The 19,142-nt window shown below is 43.2% G+C and overlaps 1 protein-coding gene across 5 annotated transcripts in view; it reads left to right on the forward strand.

Moving 5' to 3' along the window:
* LOC121322477 (1-phosphatidylinositol 3-phosphate 5-kinase-like) overlaps positions 1–19,142 on the forward strand; it is a 45,393-nt gene that overhangs the window by 8,777 nt on the left and 17,474 nt on the right. For 2 of the 5 annotated variants that reach the window (XM_041262535.1, XM_041262532.1), the window contains exons 10-27: positions 125–236; positions 1,441–1,588; positions 2,496–2,663; positions 3,611–3,673; positions 5,268–5,397; positions 6,845–7,025; positions 7,138–7,212; positions 7,466–8,365; positions 8,716–8,856; positions 9,082–9,208; positions 10,192–11,417; positions 11,887–11,987; positions 12,959–13,030; positions 14,013–14,187; positions 15,040–15,218; positions 16,141–16,254; positions 17,057–17,165; positions 18,390–18,541. In XM_041262535.1, the coding sequence (XP_041118469.1) occupies positions 125–236; positions 1,441–1,588; positions 2,496–2,663; positions 3,611–3,673; positions 5,268–5,397; positions 6,845–7,025; positions 7,138–7,212; positions 7,466–8,365; positions 8,716–8,856; positions 9,082–9,208; positions 10,192–11,417; positions 11,887–11,987; positions 12,959–13,030; positions 14,013–14,187; positions 15,040–15,218; positions 16,141–16,254; positions 17,057–17,165; positions 18,390–18,541 (4,173 nt within the window). Of the gene's footprint in view, positions 1–124; positions 237–1,440; positions 1,589–2,495; positions 2,664–3,610; positions 3,674–5,267; positions 5,398–6,844; positions 7,026–7,137; positions 7,213–7,465; positions 8,366–8,715; positions 8,857–9,081; positions 9,209–10,191; positions 11,418–11,886; positions 11,988–12,958; positions 13,031–14,012; positions 14,188–15,039; positions 15,219–16,140; positions 16,255–17,056; positions 17,166–18,389; positions 18,542–19,142 lie in introns of those variants that run through there. The other 3 variants (XM_041262533.1, XM_041262534.1, XM_041262536.1) reach the window with 3 other exon arrangements.

Genomic DNA, 19,142 nt, shown 5'->3' on the forward strand with positions numbered 1-19,142 from the left:
CCTTTGGAAAGGATCGGGTGCAAACAGGATGTGTTTCTGGTGTTCAGAGAGCCCAGATTAAAAACAAGACTGCAGTGCAGTGGCCTCTCTGATCCCTGCTTCACGTGTACTCTCTGTGTTTCAGAGCCCAGGCTATTGCGATTGGTCAGGCGCTGGCGGATGGGCGATGGCTGGACTGTGTCACTCATCATGATCAGCTGTTTAGGGATGAATATGTCCTTTACCGCCCCCTGCAGGTAACCATTGCCTGTCCACAGCAGTAGTACCTTTGCCTGTGTGAATGTGAGCAAGTAATTTAGGATTGCATTAATAAAAAAACTGTTTTAGGAACTTTCTGGTGCAGATTTTATTGATTGATAAGCACATAAGAAAATAGTACGGAATATCTGCCTTGCAGTTTCTAAGCAGATAAAAAAAACTAAACGCAAAATAGAACGCAAGTAAAAAAAAAAAAATTAAAAGCGCAAATGTGACCTGCAGGTTCCACAAATTTTAAAGGCACTGGGTAGATTTAAACAGGAACACATGGTGTGTTGTAAATGTCTTGTGTTTTCTTATCTATTTATTGGCTCTGTTTGAGAAACCAATCCTGTTAAATCTGCTCTGAATTCCTAGACCAAAACACAGAGTCATTTAAATATTCTAACTGAATGAATGAGTGCAATCCTGAGGACTGAGCCACAGGTCATGTATGCTGTTTGAATACACGTCTCTTTTATAACATACCTGCATTTCCTTAACAGCATAATAGAAAGGGTTGGATTACCTCAGACACCCTGCCGCCTGCAAGTCTTTTGTTTGAGTTCAGGGTCAGCATCAAAGACATTTACAGCTGGGTATTATTAAAAAAAAAAAAAAAAAAAAAAAAAAAAAACATTGACAGTACTGATATTAAAATATTTACTAAAAAAGACTATTTAACAAAGAGGCTCTGTTCTTAAATATTTCCAAGTAATTGCCTGCCATCAAATGTAATTACAGACACACTAGAGCAGGGCTTCTCAAACTCAGTTGTGGGGACCCCCTGTGGCTGCTAGTTTTCATTCAAACCAAGTTCACAATTACTTAACTAGACCCTTAATTGAACTGATAATTTACATAATTAGACCTTTCTGCTTGTTTTCAGCTCTTGATCAGTTTGCATATTGCAGGTTAGCTATAACAGTTTATAAGTAACTTGAACTGGAACTGCTTAAGAGCTGAAAACATGTAAAAAGGTCTAATTAAGCAAATTATCAGCTCAATTAAGGGTCTAGTTAAGTAATTGAGAGCTTGGTTCGAATGAAAACCAGCAGCCACAGGGAGTCCCCAGTATGGAGTTTGAGAAGCCCTGCACTAGAGGGTTGTGAACAGTCTTTAGTTGAGCGAGTCTGCCTCGTGCATGTTAAACAGCAATACTGCAACAGTAATGCAGCTGATTGTCTGCTTCTGTTTTATCAGAGCACAGAGTTTTCCGAGACTCCGTCTCCAGACAGCGATTCAGTGAACTCCCTGGAGGGCCACTCGGAGCCCTCCTGGTTTAAAGACATCAAGTTTGACGACAGCGACACGGAGCAGATTGCAGACGAGGGCGAAGACAACATGCCAAGTACGTCAGCGTGTGCTCTCCGGCTGCCCTGGGAAACCCTTCTCATGCAGAGCAAGGCTTCTGAGCACACAGCACCACAAACAACACTCTCATTCCTGTCCCAGAGCACACACACACACACGCACACACACACACACACACACACACACACACACACAGCGGGTTTGTTGGTGTGACCACACACACAGCACACACACACACACACACACACACACACACACACACACACACACACACACACACACCACACACACACACACACACACACACACACACACACAGCACAAACAACTCTCCTTCCTGCCCAGAGCATGCGCACACACACACACACACACACAGCACAAACAACTCTCCTTCCTGTCCAGAGCACACACACAGCACAAACAACTCTCCTTCCTGCCCAGAGCGCGCACAGACACACACACACACACTGCACAAACAACTCTCCTTCCTGCCCAGAGCACACACACACACACACACAGCACAAACAACTCTCCTTCCTGCCCAGAGCGCACACACACACACACACACACACAGCACAAACAACTCTCCTTCCTGCCCAGAGCACACGCACACACACACACACAGCACAAACAACTCTCCTTCCTGTCCCAGAGCTCTTTTTGCATAAAATAAAACAAACAAAAAACACTACCCCATTAAGGCTAATAAGTATTAAAAAATAGAAATGTGTATTTTTTAAAAAAAAATTAACGTTTGGGTTTAGATTTACTGATGATCCAGTGCAAAGCCAATCACTGATTTGCATCTGAAAGGAAAAACAATTCCCTGGGTTGTGTATTAGATGCAAATGTCAAGTAACGCTGTTCCCTTGACTGTTTCACATGACCAATACCATTTTCACAGTGGAAAATTTGGAATATTTGTTTGCGTTCTTTGTTCTTAGACTCTGCCAGTCCAAGCAAACGGACCTCAGTTAGCAGTTTCCAGTCTGCAGTGGACAGTGACTCTGCTGCATCTATAAGTCTGAATGTGGAGATGGATAATGTAAACTTCCACATCAAGAAGCAGTCCAAGTACCCTCACGTGCCCCCCTACCCCGCTGAGCAGAAAGGTACACTCCGAAACCACCCACAGGGCCTCGGTCCAAACCCTGCTTCAGATCTCTTTGACATGTGCAGTTTCGGTGTTTTTTTTACTGTATAGTCTGTATGCTAACTGACAGGACTGAGTTGAGTCCCACATGACCAGTGTGAGCGTGTTTGTGTCCAACTTGTCCCAAATGTCCACAGTAATATAATTATTCACGTGTTTCATTTCAGTGCAATGTCCTGTACTGGTCTATTTCTCAACCTGCTGGCATTGCATTACACTGTATCCCCATTCCCAAATGACGGAACAGACTAGTGGCTCCTGTTGCTAAACACTAAACCGTTTTCATCAAAATCGGGAAACGAGACTAGAATTTGTTGTCCAGACGGTTTTGCTGAAACTCGAGCTCAAAAAAAAAAAAAAAATTATTGGTTATAATACAACAATAAAGTAACAAAAAGGAGAAGTTTGAGCCGGAGGGACACAGCTGTCCGGAGCGTCCCTGCTCAGCAGCACTTTACTCTCTCTCGAGATTCCTGATAATAACAGCACCTTGCTGGACGGCTCTGCCTGATCTCTCTTATTTTATTTTATTTTTGCTTTTTTCTGCAGCACTGTGGTTTTTTGTTCTGACCACTGCTTGCCAGTTACATTATGTTCCTATTAAAAATGTTTCCTTATTTGTATGGCTAGAGAAAAGGAGAAGTGAGTTGTTATAGCAACGCTGTGTTCTCATGCGCTAATGGTTTTGACAGAAGGCTGAAAGTTCTTTTCTGGAAAGTTTTTCTACAGTATATGATGCCATGTATCTGTCTGGTTGAGTGAGTAAGTCGTTCCCTGCACTGACAGAGGGTGTGTGTGTGTGTGTCTACAGTCATTCATTTACCATGACGACTGCTGCAGCCCACATTTTTCTGTTGCTATATATTATTTTCCCTATACTCTTTTCTCTGTCTCTGCTGTGAACAGAGTTCTTGGTTTCGGAGGATGGAGGACAGCACATGATCTCCATCAGTGACGCTTTCATCAGAGGTAAAGAGATGTCGTTTTCCTCCATGCTTGTATTTCTCTGTGCAGGTCCGTCTGTCTTAAAAAGTAGCTTGATTGTGCTATTTTTATAAGGAAATAACAGAAAGACTACACTAGGATTCATCTAATCAAATAGTTTCGTACAGCATTACACCCAAAATAAGCAACAATAGGAATCTGTGTATCATTTATAAGTAAATGCTTTGATGTGCATGTCTGACAGCAACTTTACAGTATCTAACTAGCAGATAGTAATTAAAAATGACTGTGTCTGGAAATAAAAGCCTATGATCTCGTTCTCTGTATGTCATTTCTTTTGAACATGCTGTTTTTATGGTACAAAGTCATGCTCTGTAGTCCTGTTTGGTCTGGTTGTGTGTTTTTCTCAGCTTCTCAGCTGCTGGGTGGGGCTGGCCGATGCAGGACACCGTCACGCATCAACACAGCCTGTAGTATAAAGAGTGAAAGGTCTTAATTTTGTTTCAGGACCAGTCTCGTAATAACTAAAAATATCAACTAAAACATGTAATACAACTTAAGTGCAAGTTATAGCTATATGTATATTATACATGTAAGTCACTGTTTATTTACGTGTGCTGTATCAGCGATATTGAAACAAAATGTATAAAGTTGTATTTACTATCCAACCTTGCCTCTCTTATTTTCTTGACTGATTCATATATTAAATATGTACTGCAGACTCAGCCATAGTGGAAAATGAAATGCCCTCTGGAAGACTGTTGTTACCTCCAGGGTGCAATGCTGTTAGCCTGCGGCTTTGGGCATTATAGCCCCCTGTTGGTAACAATAGTCTTTCCTCGGGTCAGTAATTTTCTACTATAGTCCTCCTCTCCAGTCCATATTTACTATATAAATAACTTCAAAACATACAGGCTTGGAGACGTGGGAGTGCAAATAGACTTTTTTAGCCCACGAACTTTAATGAAAACATAAATGTTTAAAACTCAGGGTGACAAAGCTGTCCTGTTCTCATGCTGATCCTGCCCCCCCCCCCTCTCTCTCTCCTCGCTCTTCACTCTCTTTTCCCCTCTCTGCGCCTCTCTTCCTCCCTCTCCTCATTCACTCACTCACTCACCCACCTCTCTCTCGCTCTCTCCTCGCTCTTCACTCTCTCTCCCCCTCTCTGTGTCTCTCTTCCTCCGTCCCTCCCTCCCTCCTCATTCACTCACTCACTCATCCACCTCTCTCTCGCTCTCTCCTTGCTCTTCACTCTCTCTCCCCCTCTCTGTGTCTCTCTTCCTCCCTCCCTCCCTCCCTCCTCATTCACTCACTCACTCGCCCACCTCTCTCTCGCTCTCTCCTTGCTCTTCTCTCTCTCTCCCTCTCTGTGTCTCTCTTCCTCCCTCCCTCTTTCACTCTCACTCACCCACCTCTCTCTCTCTCTCTCTCTCCCCTCTCTGTGTCTCTCTTCCTCCCTCCTCATTCACTTACTCACTCACCCACCTCTCTCTCTCTCACTCTTCACTCTCTCTCCCCCTCTCTATGTCTCTATTCCTTCCTCCCTCTTAATTCACTCACTCTCTCTAACCCACCTCTCTCTCTCTCTCTCTCTCTCTCTCTCTCTCTCTCTCTCCAGAGTCCCTGTTTAACAGACGGGTGGAGGAGAAGACCAAGGAGCTGCTGTTCACTCCCCTGGGCTGGCACCACAGCTCTCTGGAGCAGCTGAGAGAGGAGAATGGAGAGAAGCAAGCCATGGAGAGGCTGCTGTAAGAAACAATATCTTCTTCTGTCTTTGACCTAACTTCGACGTGTTCCTTTTTTTTTTCTTATTTCTATTCTGCCTTGGTCCTTCTGAAGGTGACGGGCTCTGCTGTGACGATCTCAGTGACAGCAGATACTGTTAAAGCCATTGTTTTAAAGCATTAAAATAATACCCACACTGGCAGATCTTTTTCTCAGGCAGAGCTATACTTAACACTTCCAGTTTTTAGGTAATGATTGCATCCTCATATGAGTCTATCATGCATTTGCATCTTCCATATGTCCCCGTATAGAGACTAGAATAGAGGTTTTTTACGGTTATGAGACACATGAATCATTAGAGATGGAGTTTACAGCTTTGGAGCACAATTAGAGCAATTCCAACGATGTGAACAGCATTAGGATTTGGATCTACTGCAGTTCCAGTCACTAAACCTTATTATTAGGGCTTGAACTTTTTAATTTTTAATTTTCCAACTCTCTACCTCCCTTTAAATGTTAATTAGTTGTTGTTAAGCTGTCTCTGCATCATAATTAAAGACAAAACTACTAATTAAAGACTGGGTTTAAGAGAATTCTTTTCTTTGCTACAAATCAAGGCGATTTTAAATGCTGGACTTGCTATCTGTGTAGCACTCCGTACTGAATTTTAAATGCTGGACTTGCTATCTGTGTAACACTCCGTACTGGATTTTAAATGCTGGACTTGCTATCTGTGTAGCACTCCGTACTGAATTTTAAATGCTGGACTTGCTATCTGTGTAACACTCCGTACTGGATTTTAAATGCTGGACTTGCTATCTGTGTAGCACTCCGTACTGGATTTTAAATGCTGGACTTGCTATCTGTGTAACACTCCGTACTGGATTTTAAATGCTGGACTTGCTATCTGTGTAGCACTCCGTACTGAATTTTAAATGCTGGACTTGCTATCTGTGTAACACTCCATACTGGATTTTAAATGCTGACTTGCTATCTCTGTAGCACTCTGTACTGGATGTTCTGTGCTGAGAAGAAAATCCATCAGGACAACTTTGTTAAACGAGTGAAAATAACAAAAGCAAAATGATTAATGTAGGCGACTGCAAGAATGAAATGCAATTAGAATTATCAGTGAGTTTAAAGGGACGTCATGACCAAAAATAAAATCTGAAAACTTCAAGCCCTATGGATAATCGAGACGAGATGGACACTCACACGTCAGTGAAACCCTGGGTTTACCTCCTGAAGCTTTCACACTGTTATGCATGAAATATTGAAAATAAACATTAAAGTAGTTTTGGAGACATAAACAAAACAATGAAAAATATATTGATTTTTTTCCTTGCCAGACATCATCTTCTAGCCATGTCCCCATATAAAGGCTGGAAGTTTGTTTTATCCATCCCCATATGAGGTCGCCATGTATGAAAGGGTTCATCTTCAACATGCTGTTCCTTTTCCTCTCTGCAGCTCTGCCAACCACAGCCACATGATGGCGCTGCTGCAGCAGCTGCTGTACAGCGAGTCCCTGTCCCTGTCCTGGAGAGACATCATAGTCCCGGTGGTGAGACAGGTGGTCCAGACAGTGCGTCCCGATGTCAGGAATAACGATGACGACATGGACATCCGCCAGTGTGTCCACGTCAAGAAGGTGAGTGTTCTGATCTTCTCATGATCTGCATGGACTGTGGAGTAGAGGGCTTTCTTGAGACGTGTTTTAATAGATCCCTCTCGTTCCAACTTCTTCTTTTGTTTGCCTTTAGATTCCCGGAGGGAAGAAATTTGACTCTGCAGTTGTAAATGGTTTTGTTTGCACCAAAAACATAGCTCATAAGAAGGTAGGTGTGCGGCTTGCTTTGGCTGTGTGAGCAGAGGCCTGGCTGATTATTGTGACCTATCAGAAAGCCCTGCATGTTTTTTGCTGGGTGTTTTTACTGGAGTACTATTTCACTTTTAATGGATCCTCTGACAAGTCCTTTAACAACAACACGTTAAAATTCCTATTTTCGTGATGACATGCTTAAAATGTTTGTTAGTATTTAGAATACGTAGGATAATCGTTTGTTGGCGTTCTGTTCTCTTTGTGTCCAGATGAATTCCCACATTAAAACCCCGAAGATTCTGCTGCTGAAGTGCTCTATTGAGTACCTTTACCGTGAGGAGACCAAGTTCACCTGCATCGACCCCATAGTGCTGCAGGTGAGTGATCACATCGACCCCATAGTGCTGCAGGTGAGTGATCACATCGACCCCATAGTGCTGCAGGTGAGTGATCACATCGACCCCATAGTGCTGCAGGTGAGTGATCTCATCGACCCCATAGTGCTGCAGGTGAGTGATCACATCGACCCCATAGTGCTGCAGGTGAGTGATCTCATCGACCCCATAGTGCTGCAGGTGAGTGATCTCATCGACCCCATAGTGCTGCAGGTGAGTGATCTCATCGACCCCATAGTGCTGCAGGTGAGTGATCACATCGACCCCATAGTGCTGCAGGTGAGTGATCACATCGACCCCATAGTGCTGCAGGTGAGTGATCACATCGACCCCATAGTGCTGCAGGTGAGTGATCACATCGACCCCATAGTGCTGCAGGTGAGTGATCACATCGACCCCATAGTGCTGCAGGTGAGTGATCACATCGACCCCATAGTGCTGCAGGTGAGTGATCACATCGACCCCATAGTGCTGCAGGTGAGTGATCTCATCGACCCCATAGTGCTGCAGGTGAGTGATCACATCGACCCCATAGTGCTGCAGGTGAGTGATCACATCGACCCCATAGTGCTGCAGGTGAGTGATCACATCGACCCCATAGTGCTGCAGGTGAGTGATCTCATCGACCCCATAGTGCTGCAGGTGAGTGATCACATCGACCCCATAGTGCTGCAGGTGAGTGATCACATCGACCCCATAGTGCTGCAGGTGAGTGATCACATCGACCCCATAGTGCTGCAGGTGAGTGATCACATCGACCCCATAGTGCTGCAGGTGAGTGATCTCATCGACACCATAGTGCTGCAGGTGAGTGATCTCATTCTGACAGGGAGCCTTCGTTTGCCTTTCAGACTTTCACAGAATGCTTGCTTGTTTCTGTAAACTGCATTTCCAGGAGTTGTTAATAATCTTGACAGTAGTACTTCAGATGAATTTAATAAGTAACAAAGGATTACCGTTTTTATTCGTGGTAAAATTAGACAAGCATTTTGACCCTAACCGGCAGTGTATGGGAGGAGTGATTTTTATTTATTTGATCATCTTCCCCTTAATGCTATTTCTAAACCACTGCTGTATATCTTATGATTGAGTGTAAAGTGTTATTGCTTCATTTCTTGGAACAGGAACGGGAGTTCTTGAAGAACTACGTGCAGAGAATTGTGGACGTTCGTCCTGATTTGGTGTTGGTGGAGAAGACTGTGTCGAGGATAGCCCAGGACATGCTGCTGGAGCACGGCATCACCTTGGTTATCAATGTGAAGCCTGTAAGTGGGGCTGATCCCACGAGGGGGGAGCAACAAGCATGGCTTCAAGGGGGAGTCTCTGTCATTTTAGCTGTGTTAAGTCTCAACCAGCTCTAATAATATCTCTCCTGCTAGCTACAGTGATCCTTGTAGACCATGTTCTGAGCAGGCATGCACAGATCTTACAGCTCATTTGCAATCAGTCTGTCTGTTCTTTTTTTTTTTTTTTTGTATTTACCTTTGCAGCAAGTCTTGGACCGGGTGAGCCGCATGACTCAAGGTGACTTAGTGATGTCCATGGATCAGCTTCTAACGAAGCCTCGCTTGGGAACCTGCCACAAGTTCTATATGCACTCATTCCAGCTGGCCAGTGGTGAGTTGTAGCAAGGTCTGCCGGTGCCTCCTGCCTCGATCCAGGGGGCCTCTCAACTTGTTTAAAGCCCTGACTTCACATTATTTGGCTTCCAAGCTAGAATGGCTGGGAAGCCTGTTATTGTTAGGGTTCTTCTTCTTCTTCATCCGACTTCAAACTGCTTCTGTTCATGCGCAGTGTAACCAATCAAGATAGCACTTGGTAGGTATCATCCTGGTGACATTGGATTTCAAACATGGCAAAATGGTGTATTTTTGTAAAACAAGATGGCTGCCGGGTCTACATTTTCAAATTAAATTTAAAACTGCATGAGTTTAAAAACTGTTTACTTGATTAACTCCAAACCTGAAAGCCGTCATGCCTGTATCCGTACAATTGACTCTTTCAAACCTGGAAGCCGTCATGCCTGTATCAACAATTGACTCTTTCAAACCTGAAAGCCGTCATGCCTGTATCCGTACAATTGACTCTTTCAAACCTGGAAGCCGTCATGCCTGTATCAGTACAATTGACTCTTTCAAACCTGGAAGCCGTCATGCCTGTATCAGTACAATTGACTCTTTATTCAAGACGACTTAAAGAGACTTGCACATGCACAGCTTTGCAGTCAACCTCCCAAATGGAAAGAATGCTTCGGTGATTGCTGCTTTCCTCCTTCTTCCTGCTTTGTAGCACAAATGCCAGGGAATAGTTACAACAGAGCTTTACATATCTGAAACACAGGTTGCCCTGCTATGATCTGTGGTTGTAGAGGTGGTTGAAAAGGTTAATCAGCTCCTATGAATCAGTCATAAAATCCATATACATTAAATCTGGGAATAAAATATGATAAGGTAATAGAAAGTATTGTTTGTAGTTGGCGTGACAGCCTCATATTACGTAGTCTCTACAGCACCGAATATCCACTGTAAGAGCTGCGGCACCTGTTAATATGAATGTCACCATTGCTGTTGCTTTTTACGGCTGTTTTAATTTCTCTCCAGATCAATCGAAGACCCTGATGTTCTTTGAGGGCTGCCCTCTGCACTTAGGATGCACCATCAAACTGAGGGGGGCCTCGGAGTACGAACTAGCCAGGGTGAAGGATATCATCATCTTCATGATTTGCGTGGCCTATCACTCCCAGCTGGAGATCTCCTTCCTCATGGACGAGTTTGCCATGCCCCCCAGCTTGGCCAAGAGTGGCTCGTTCCATTCCCTCATCGAAGGCGGGGAGGCCGAGGCAGGCAAACTGGACCTCTTCCAGGGGGCTGACGTCAGCACTGTCCTCAAAGAGCTGGACTTCGCGCCAGAAAAGCTGCCCGCAATTTCAGAGTCTGTGTCCAGGGAGGTGGTGGGCCAGTTTGTAGAGAACGGGCTACTCGATGAGAAGGTTCCCCCTGGTGATGAGAAGGTCCCTGAGAAATTAGATGATGCAAAGATAGACAGTCCCGAAATGGGGCCCCTGCACAGACCAACCCTTTCCTTCTCCTCCTCCTCCTCCTCCTCCTCCTCCTCCTCCCTGCCGCCAGCAGTAGTGCTGCCACCGTTTCTGGTGGATGACGCTGAAGACAACATCAGTCAGGACAGCAGGTTGAGCGAAGCAAGCACCCTTTATGAAGGACAGTGTGACGGGCCTGCGGGACTGCAGGCAGCTCCGAGGCTGTTCAGGGACCCCCTTCAGGACGACACAGGGATGTACATCACAGAGCTGGTGACCTCCTCCGAGGACAGGCTGAAGTCTCACTCGGTGGCCTTCAAGCAAGAGCTGAAGGATGTCATCCTCTGCATCTCGCCTTTCATCTCGTTCAAGGAGCCCTTCCTCCTGACACAGAAAGGGATGAGGTGCCCCAGCCGAGACTACTTCCACGAGCAAGTCTACCTCTCGCCTCTCGTCAGCAAGGAGTTCAAGGAGCAGGACAGCAGGAGGAAACGTCAGCTTCTGAAGGAGGTGCCGGCTTCTCAGCCCTCAAATGGGAGCGTGCCTGGCAGGTCTACCCAGGTCCTCCCCTCCCACGAGCTCACCAACACCCGGATCGCAGATCACCTCAGCAGCAGCCAGGGCCTGTCCAGGATGCTGGCGGACTTCAGGGCTCGGGGCGGGAGGATCAGACAGAAGGACGTTGACCCCTTTGCACAGAGCAAAGAGGCCTCTGGGAAGACTGGGACCAAGAGTGAGAGTGAGGATGATCGGGGCCATGTGCAGAATGAGATAGCCTGGGGGTCCAAGGTAGGGATGATTTGGACTTGTTCTGCAGCTTCACAAGTCAAATGCACACCCATAGATAAGAAATGGGGTTTATTTTAACCCTTTAAGGTACAAGGGACCAATGTGTCCTGCAAATAGAAAGGATGCTAACATTCTGTTTTTTGCAATGAGGTGCATGAAACAGGGTTTCAAAATGTACTGACAGGTTGGATCTGGTCATCCAAATTGCCAGTTTTCTTGTGACACTGGAGTCACTCTGAAATGTATTTTAAGAGGAAACGTGTTATGTAGCATGGCTTAGATTGACATGCTCTAAAATGATTCATTAATTGAATGCAGCACTAGTAATTTACTGCTGTATTTTCAGTTTTGTCATGTCCTTTATCAATAGCACCCCTTAAACAAATGTAATGGCTCATTTTGCTGAAGAGGCTACAATGTCGTTCCCGAGTGTTCACAGTGAAACTCAGTTGTTCTTCCCTCTTCACAGATTGACTGTCTGAACCCTGCAAACCACCAGAGGCTTTGTGTTCTCTTCAGCAGCTCCTCGACTCAGTCGAGCAATGCACCTAATCCCTGTGTCAGCCCTTGGTGTGTATCTTCTCCTTACCAAAGAGCTACCAACCTAGAAGAAGACAGTGTTCATTTAAAGTTGTAGATGCTGTCTGTTTTATCTGTGTATATATAAATACACATTGGCTGTGTAGTGCTTGGGTTTGAGTGACTATTATTTATTTATTTATATCTGTATTTATTTATTTATTAAAGACTGTTGTGGGAGCAAAATCCATTCAGGAGCAATACTGAGGTGTATTGTAATACTGAGTGTGCCTTCTTTGACCATTTTGGACCTGACAACATTCACTTCATTGTAAATATAATGAATTAACAGCATACATTTCATTGTAAATATTATGAATTAACAGCATGCATTTCATTGTAAATATAATGAATTAACAGCGTACATTTAATTGTAAATATATAATGAATTAACAGCATGCATTTCATTGTAAATAATATGAATTAACAGCATGCATTTAATTGTAAATATATAATGAATTAACAGCATGCATTTCATTGTAAATAATAATGAATTAACAGCATGCATTTCATTGTAAATATAATGAATTAACAGCATGCATTTCATTGTAAATATAATGAACTAACAGCATGCATTTCATTGTAAATATAATGAATTAACAGCATGCATTTCATTGTAAATATTATGAATTAACAGCATGCATTTCATTGTAAATAATATGAACTAACAGCATGCATTTCATTGTAAATAGAATGAATTAACAGCATGCATTTCATTGTAAATAATATGAATTAACAGCATGCATTTCATTGTAAATATAATGAATTAACAGCATGCATTTCATTGTAAATATAATGAATTAACAGCATGCATTTCATTGTAAATATTATGAATTAACAGCATGCATTTCATTGTAAATATAATGAACTAACAGCATGCATTTCATTGTAAATATAATGAATTAACAGCATGCATTTCATTGTAAATATAACTGAGTTTCCATCGTTGTCATTTTCTTTAGGATTGTTACGATGGAGTTCTATGGGAAGAACGATCTTACACTTGGGATATTTCTGGAACGGTATTGCTTCAGGTAAAAAAAACTAAAGAAATGTAATTCTAGCAAATTCAAATATATACTGTGTTATGCAGCAGCCCTAAAAATAACAAAATGCTGGAAATAGGATTGCGACGCGCTATATTCAAAATGCTGGAAATAGGATTGCGACGCGCTATATTCAAAATGCTGGAAATAGGATTGCGACGCGCTATATTCAAAATGCTGGAAATAGGATTGAGAAGCGCGATATTCAAAATGCTGGAAATAGGATTGAGAAGCGCGATATTCAAAATGCTGGAAATAGGATTGCGAAGCGCTATATTCAAAATGCTGGAAATAGGATTGAGAAGCGCGATATTTAAAATGCTGGAAATAGGATTGAGAAGCGCGATATTCAAAATGCTGGAAATAGGATTGAGAAGCGCGATATTCAAAATGCTGGAAATAGGATTGAGAAGCGCGATATTCAAAATGCTGGAAATAGGATTGCACAGCGCTTTATTCAAAATGCTGGAAATAGGATTGCACAGCGCTTTATTCAAAATGTCGATTCTTAATTGGTGGAGGTAGTATAATTTATGTTAATGACTCCACTAACGAAAACAAAAACTGTAACTGACCTCATAAAAGTTTCCCATAGTAAAAACATAGGAAAGGTGTTCATTAGATTTATCCTCATGTCTCGCTGTGGTGTTGTTGATCAGATGTATCCTCGCTGTGTCTCGCTGTGGTGTTGTTGATCAGATGTATCCTCGTTGTGTCTCGCTGTGGTGGTGTTGATCAGATGAATCCTCGTTGTGTCTCGCTGTGGTGGTGTTGATCAGATGTATCCTCGTTGTGTCTCGCTGTGGTGGTGTTGATCAGATGTATCCTCGTTGTGTCTTGCTCTGGTGGTGTTGATCAGATGTAACCTCGTTGTGTCTTGCTGTGAAGGTGTTGATCAGATGTATCCTCGTTGTGTCTCGCTGTGGTGTTGTTGATCAGATGTGCCCTTGTTGTGTCTTGCTGTGTGAAGCAGGCCCTCGTACCAGTGCCCCAGCATGCTCTGCGAGACTCCCATGGTGCATCACATCCGGCGCTTTGTCCACGGGAGCGGGTGCGTGCAGATCGTGCTCAAGGAGCTGGACTCGCCTGTGCCGGGATACCAGCACACCATCCTCACGTACTCCTGGTGCAGGATCTGCAAACAGGTACTGTCCCCTGCCCCGGGTAGCTGTGATCAGGTCTGTGTTTTTATTAACACCTCAATTTAAGATGCGCTACCTGCAGTAAAGCACAGACCTGCAATTTCAACAGCATTGACCTACCAAAAGTTTTCACTATTTGACCCTCCCACCAGCACCAAATTATTTTTTAAAAATTTTGTTTTTAATACAACTGTTATAAAACATGGATTGAGAATTGATTAGCAGTTTGCTATGCATTTGGACTGGCAGAGCTATACTGGTGTTCTTTTCTGAAAAGAGACTAATATTGCAGATAGCAGACTGTTTGGTTCAAATTGCATGTACTGCTAACCATTGATAGAGACGATGCATCTACAAACTGCCCAACATTGACTGCAAGCTAATGAGATAACAATGCTGTGGACTACAATGAGCACGGGCTCTAAAGACTTCAGAGAGATCGAAAGAGATAATGCCACTAGGATCAAAGGGGGTCGCAAGAAGATAACAAAAGGCAGATGTATGGACCTTTTGTCTCCAGGAGTGTGAAGAATGCACTGAGTTCAGAGGTTGTCACACTAACCTACACACACAGACACACACATTAACACTCGCACAATAAATTAAATGACCTTTGCAATTGGTTAAGTGTCAGAGAAAGAGGAGGTGGACCATCTATACAGAAGGGTATTTAATGTCATGCAAACATTGAAATGATGAGTATTCTGTTTGTCCTGTACCTGGGACCAGACTCCCTGCATATTTCAATAAACCTGGCAACTGATTGAAGAAAAGATTGAATCTACTTACTCACCATCATCATTCAGTATAGAATGCGACTTGGAACTAAATGTACAGATACCATGTGATTCCCAGGTCACACCGGTGGTCCCCCTCTCCAATGATTCATGGTCCATGTCATTTGCAAAGTACCTGGAGCTGCGTTTTTACGGGCACCAGTACAGTCGCAGAGCCAACGCCGAGCCCTGCGGGCACTCCATCCACAACGACTACCACCAGTACTTCTCCTATAACCAGATGGTGGCGTCCTTCAGGTACGGGCTGATTCTTTCACTGCAGACATGGCTGCTTCTCATTAAAGGTAGTAGTAAAGCCAGTGAATGGCTTTTTATTTATTTTTTATTATATATTTTTCATTTCGACGGTGACGACGTGTGCGTTGTACCCTTAGCACACTCTAGCATCATTTCTCTTAAAAACACATTTCTTTTAGCGTCAGTAAAATGACTTAACTTCAGCATGTGTCCAGAGACTGAAGCACTGACTGTTATCAACCCAGACTTGTGTAGTCATTGTTTCTCTAGATCCTCCTGCAGGCAATGACTGTTATCAACCCAGACTTGTGTAGTCATTGTTTCTCTAGATCCATTGCAGGCAATGACTGTTATCAACCCAGACTTGTGTAGTCATTGTTTCTCTAGAACCTCCTGCAGGCAATGACTGTTATCAACCCAGACTTGTGTAGTCATTGTTTCTCTAGATCCTCCTGCAGGCAATGACTGTTATCAACCCAGACTTGTGTAGTCATTGTTTCTCTAGATCCTCCTGCAGGCAATGACTGTTATCAACCCAGACTTGTGTAGTCATTGTTTCTCTAGATCCTCCTGCAGGCAATGACTGTTATCAACCCAGACTTGTGTAGTCATTGTTTCTCTAGATCCTCCTGCAGGCAGTGACTGTTATCAACCCAGACTTGTGTAGTCATTGTTTCTCTAGATCCTCCTGCAGGCAGTGACTGTTATCAACCCAGACTTGTGTAGTCATTGTTTCTCTAGATCCTCCTGCAGGCAATGACTGTTATCAACCCAGACTTGTGTAGTCATTGTTTCTCTAGATCCTCCTGCAGGCAGTGACTGTTATCAACCCAGACTTGTGTAGTCATTGTTTCTCTAGATCCTCCTGCAGGCAGTGACTGTTGTAAACAGAACTCTCATGTTTCTCTGTAACCTCCTGCAGTTACACTCCTATCCGGCTGTTTGAAGTCTGCCTCCCTCCACCCAAAATTTACATGACGCAGCAGACCCCTTCGAAAGGCAGCCTCTTTCAGGACCTTAAAGACTTCTCCCAAAAGTAAGTTCTTCTGGAGCTTCTACTTCAACCTATATGACCACTCCCAGGGCAGCAGAATATCCTGAACCAAACCTTTCCGGAATCAAAGAATTACACATTTATAATTAACTAAAGACAAAATGTGTAGCCTAGGCTTAATATTTCAGTGCACATTGTGAGAGTGTGCATGGTATTCTGCAGCTAGAAGAAAATGTTCAGGTCCCGGTCAGATCCTTCAGAGCACATTGTGAGTGTGTACACAGCTATTCTGCAGCTAGAAGAAAATGTTCAGGTCCCGGTCAGATCCTTCAGAGCACATTGTGAGTGTGTACACAGCTATTCTGCAGCTAGAAGAAAATGTTCAGGTCCCGGTCAGATCCTTCAGAGCACATTGTGAGTGTGTACACAGCTATTCTGCAGCTAGAAGAAAATGTTCAGGTCCCGGTCAGATCCTTCAGAGCACATTGTGAGTGTGTACACAGCTATTCTGCAGCTAGAAGAAAATGTTCAGGTCCTGACCAAATCCAGCGGCTCACATTGTGAGCATTTGCACAGCTATTCTGCAGCCCTGACCTTTCCATGTCATTGCTTTAATACATTAAAGCAGGAAAGGTCTGCTGGAATACAGGAACTGGGGGAAAGGAAACTTTTAAATCTCAAGATACTATAAAAAACAACAACAACTTTGTAGAAAATGAAACACAGATTTCAACAAGGGTCTTTTGGCAGTTTGCAGTCTTTTTTTACGCAGTGCTGTTTGTATCTTGCTTGGGGAGGAGTACGAATCAAAGTTGCAGTCACCTGTTCCTCACTGTCTCTGCAGAGTATCCCAGGTGTACCTGGCTATAGACGACCGGCTCACCTCGCTCAAGACAGACACTTTCAACAAAACCAGGGAGGAGAAGATGGAAGACTTGTTTGCACAGAAAGAGGTGATTTGATTGGTTTAAACGTTGAAAGTACAGGTATACTACAAGTATTTCGAAAAGGCTTGTGACTCGAGCAGTGCTTAGCTAAGTAAGCAGTATGTAATACATGGTTTCAGAAATAAACACATGGAAAAAGTACCCTCATCTACTTAAGGAAACATTTTGCATGTGTGCTTCCTCTTATAAAAGTTTACCATGGTACACTTTTCCCAGTATATTACGCATTTACCATCGTTTACCCTGGTTTGCTATATTTATTAATATGCTTTACCATATCTTGCTATACTTTACATTGCTTTCATTATGCTTTATTACACTTTGCTATGCTTTTACTATGGGAAACTTTTATAAGGGTTTGTTTACCATGTATTTTTTTGTTTACCATACCTCTCTGTGCTTTACAATGTTTTCACTTTGCTATGCTTTTATAAGGCTCTGTTAGGGTATGTTACAAAACTAAAAATATACTGTATCTCCTGAATCTCTCTATGAAAATCCATTGCAACATTGTAGTCCTTTTAAGGAATGTGTTTTGGGGTATACAACATATTATCGTGTATCTGCAGTTCTGGTTTTCGCAGTTATTGCTAAAACGGCTAATTACAAAAAAAGTTGAAATCGGTGTGTGTTGTTCAAGACTAGAGCTGCTAATTTGGGTTTATAAAGGCACTATACAGTAGACCACAGAAATCAAAACCCTCTTCAAGCTGTGCAATACGGAATGCGTAAGATCCTGAGATCTGAAGAGGGTATTTGAACTTGTTGCAGACTATTTTTTTTTTTTTATAGTTTTAAAACCGCAACAAAATCTAATTAGTTATTTTCAACTCTTTCTTTCTTCACTGTCCCAGTGTAGCAGGAAGGTTAAAAAGAAAGAAGAGTCCGCAGATCCTGGTTTTATGAAAACAAGCAGTTTGTTACAGGGCATCTCTGGGAGTGTTTCAGTTGATCTAAACAGTGTCGGATATAAACGGTGCTGTCGTTTAAATCATTGAAAGAATGGGGAATCGAGAAAAGCAAGTGTATTTAGTGCATTTTGGTCTTTTAAAAGCATGTAAAAGGCGATGCTTTTTAATATTTAAATGTTGGAGGCATTTTGATCTGCCAGTAATATATCAGCTGTATACTGAGTGTGTTGGACGCAGTGCAGCACTGAGCGCTCGTGTGATTTCTCACCAGCGTGGAACAGCGCCGCGCAGTGCTTATCATGTGTTTCTGTGATTGCAGATGGAGGAGGTGGAAATCCGGAACTGGATTGAGAAGCTGCAGGCCAGGCTGCAGTCCTTTTTGGACACCCCCCAGCAGCTGCAGGCAGCGCTCGAGTCCATCATCGTGAAGAAGCAGAGCCTGTGTGAGATGCTGCAGTCCTGGAACAATAGGTATCTCTAGCACCGGCCAAAACACGACCTCAGCCCCTGCCCCTGTTACAGCATGTCTGTAGAATTGCTAAATTCTAGCATTGCGGCTGCAATGCTTGGCTGACATTCCTCACTTCAGGATGCACCAGTTCAACAGGAATGGTGAATGACATCCTTTAACTCCAGGTTTTGTCAGTTGTTTCACAGCATCCACCTCAGTCTGGTATGCAAATGCTATGGCTGAGTTACCCTACTTGTGCACATTTAAGGTGCTTTGAAGGTTTGCGTCCTACCGCCTATTTATAGATGTACTGTCCCTGGTAAGGGATAGAGATGAGACATCTAAAAGCTGCAGTTGTTCAACATGTAAAAGATCAAAGGGTCCTTGATGTTGAAGGGGAACAATGTCATTCTTCTTGATGAAAGACGGGCCGAATTAAAAATTGAGATTTTTTTTTTTAAGTAACACAAGTGCTCTTACAAAAGGAGGAGGATAAACACAAGTCAAGAGTGCAGAGCTCTGTATCTTACCAGGGGAGTATAGATATACATGAGAGCACAATAGAATCTCGTTTGCCTGAGTAGTTTTATTAATGATATGATGATGCTTTTGAAGACAGCT

The sequence above is a fragment of the Polyodon spathula genome, chromosome 10 (genome assembly GCF_017654505.1).
Source record: "Polyodon spathula isolate WHYD16114869_AA chromosome 10, ASM1765450v1, whole genome shotgun sequence".
Classification (NCBI taxonomy): domain Eukaryota; kingdom Metazoa; phylum Chordata; class Actinopteri; order Acipenseriformes; family Polyodontidae; genus Polyodon; species Polyodon spathula.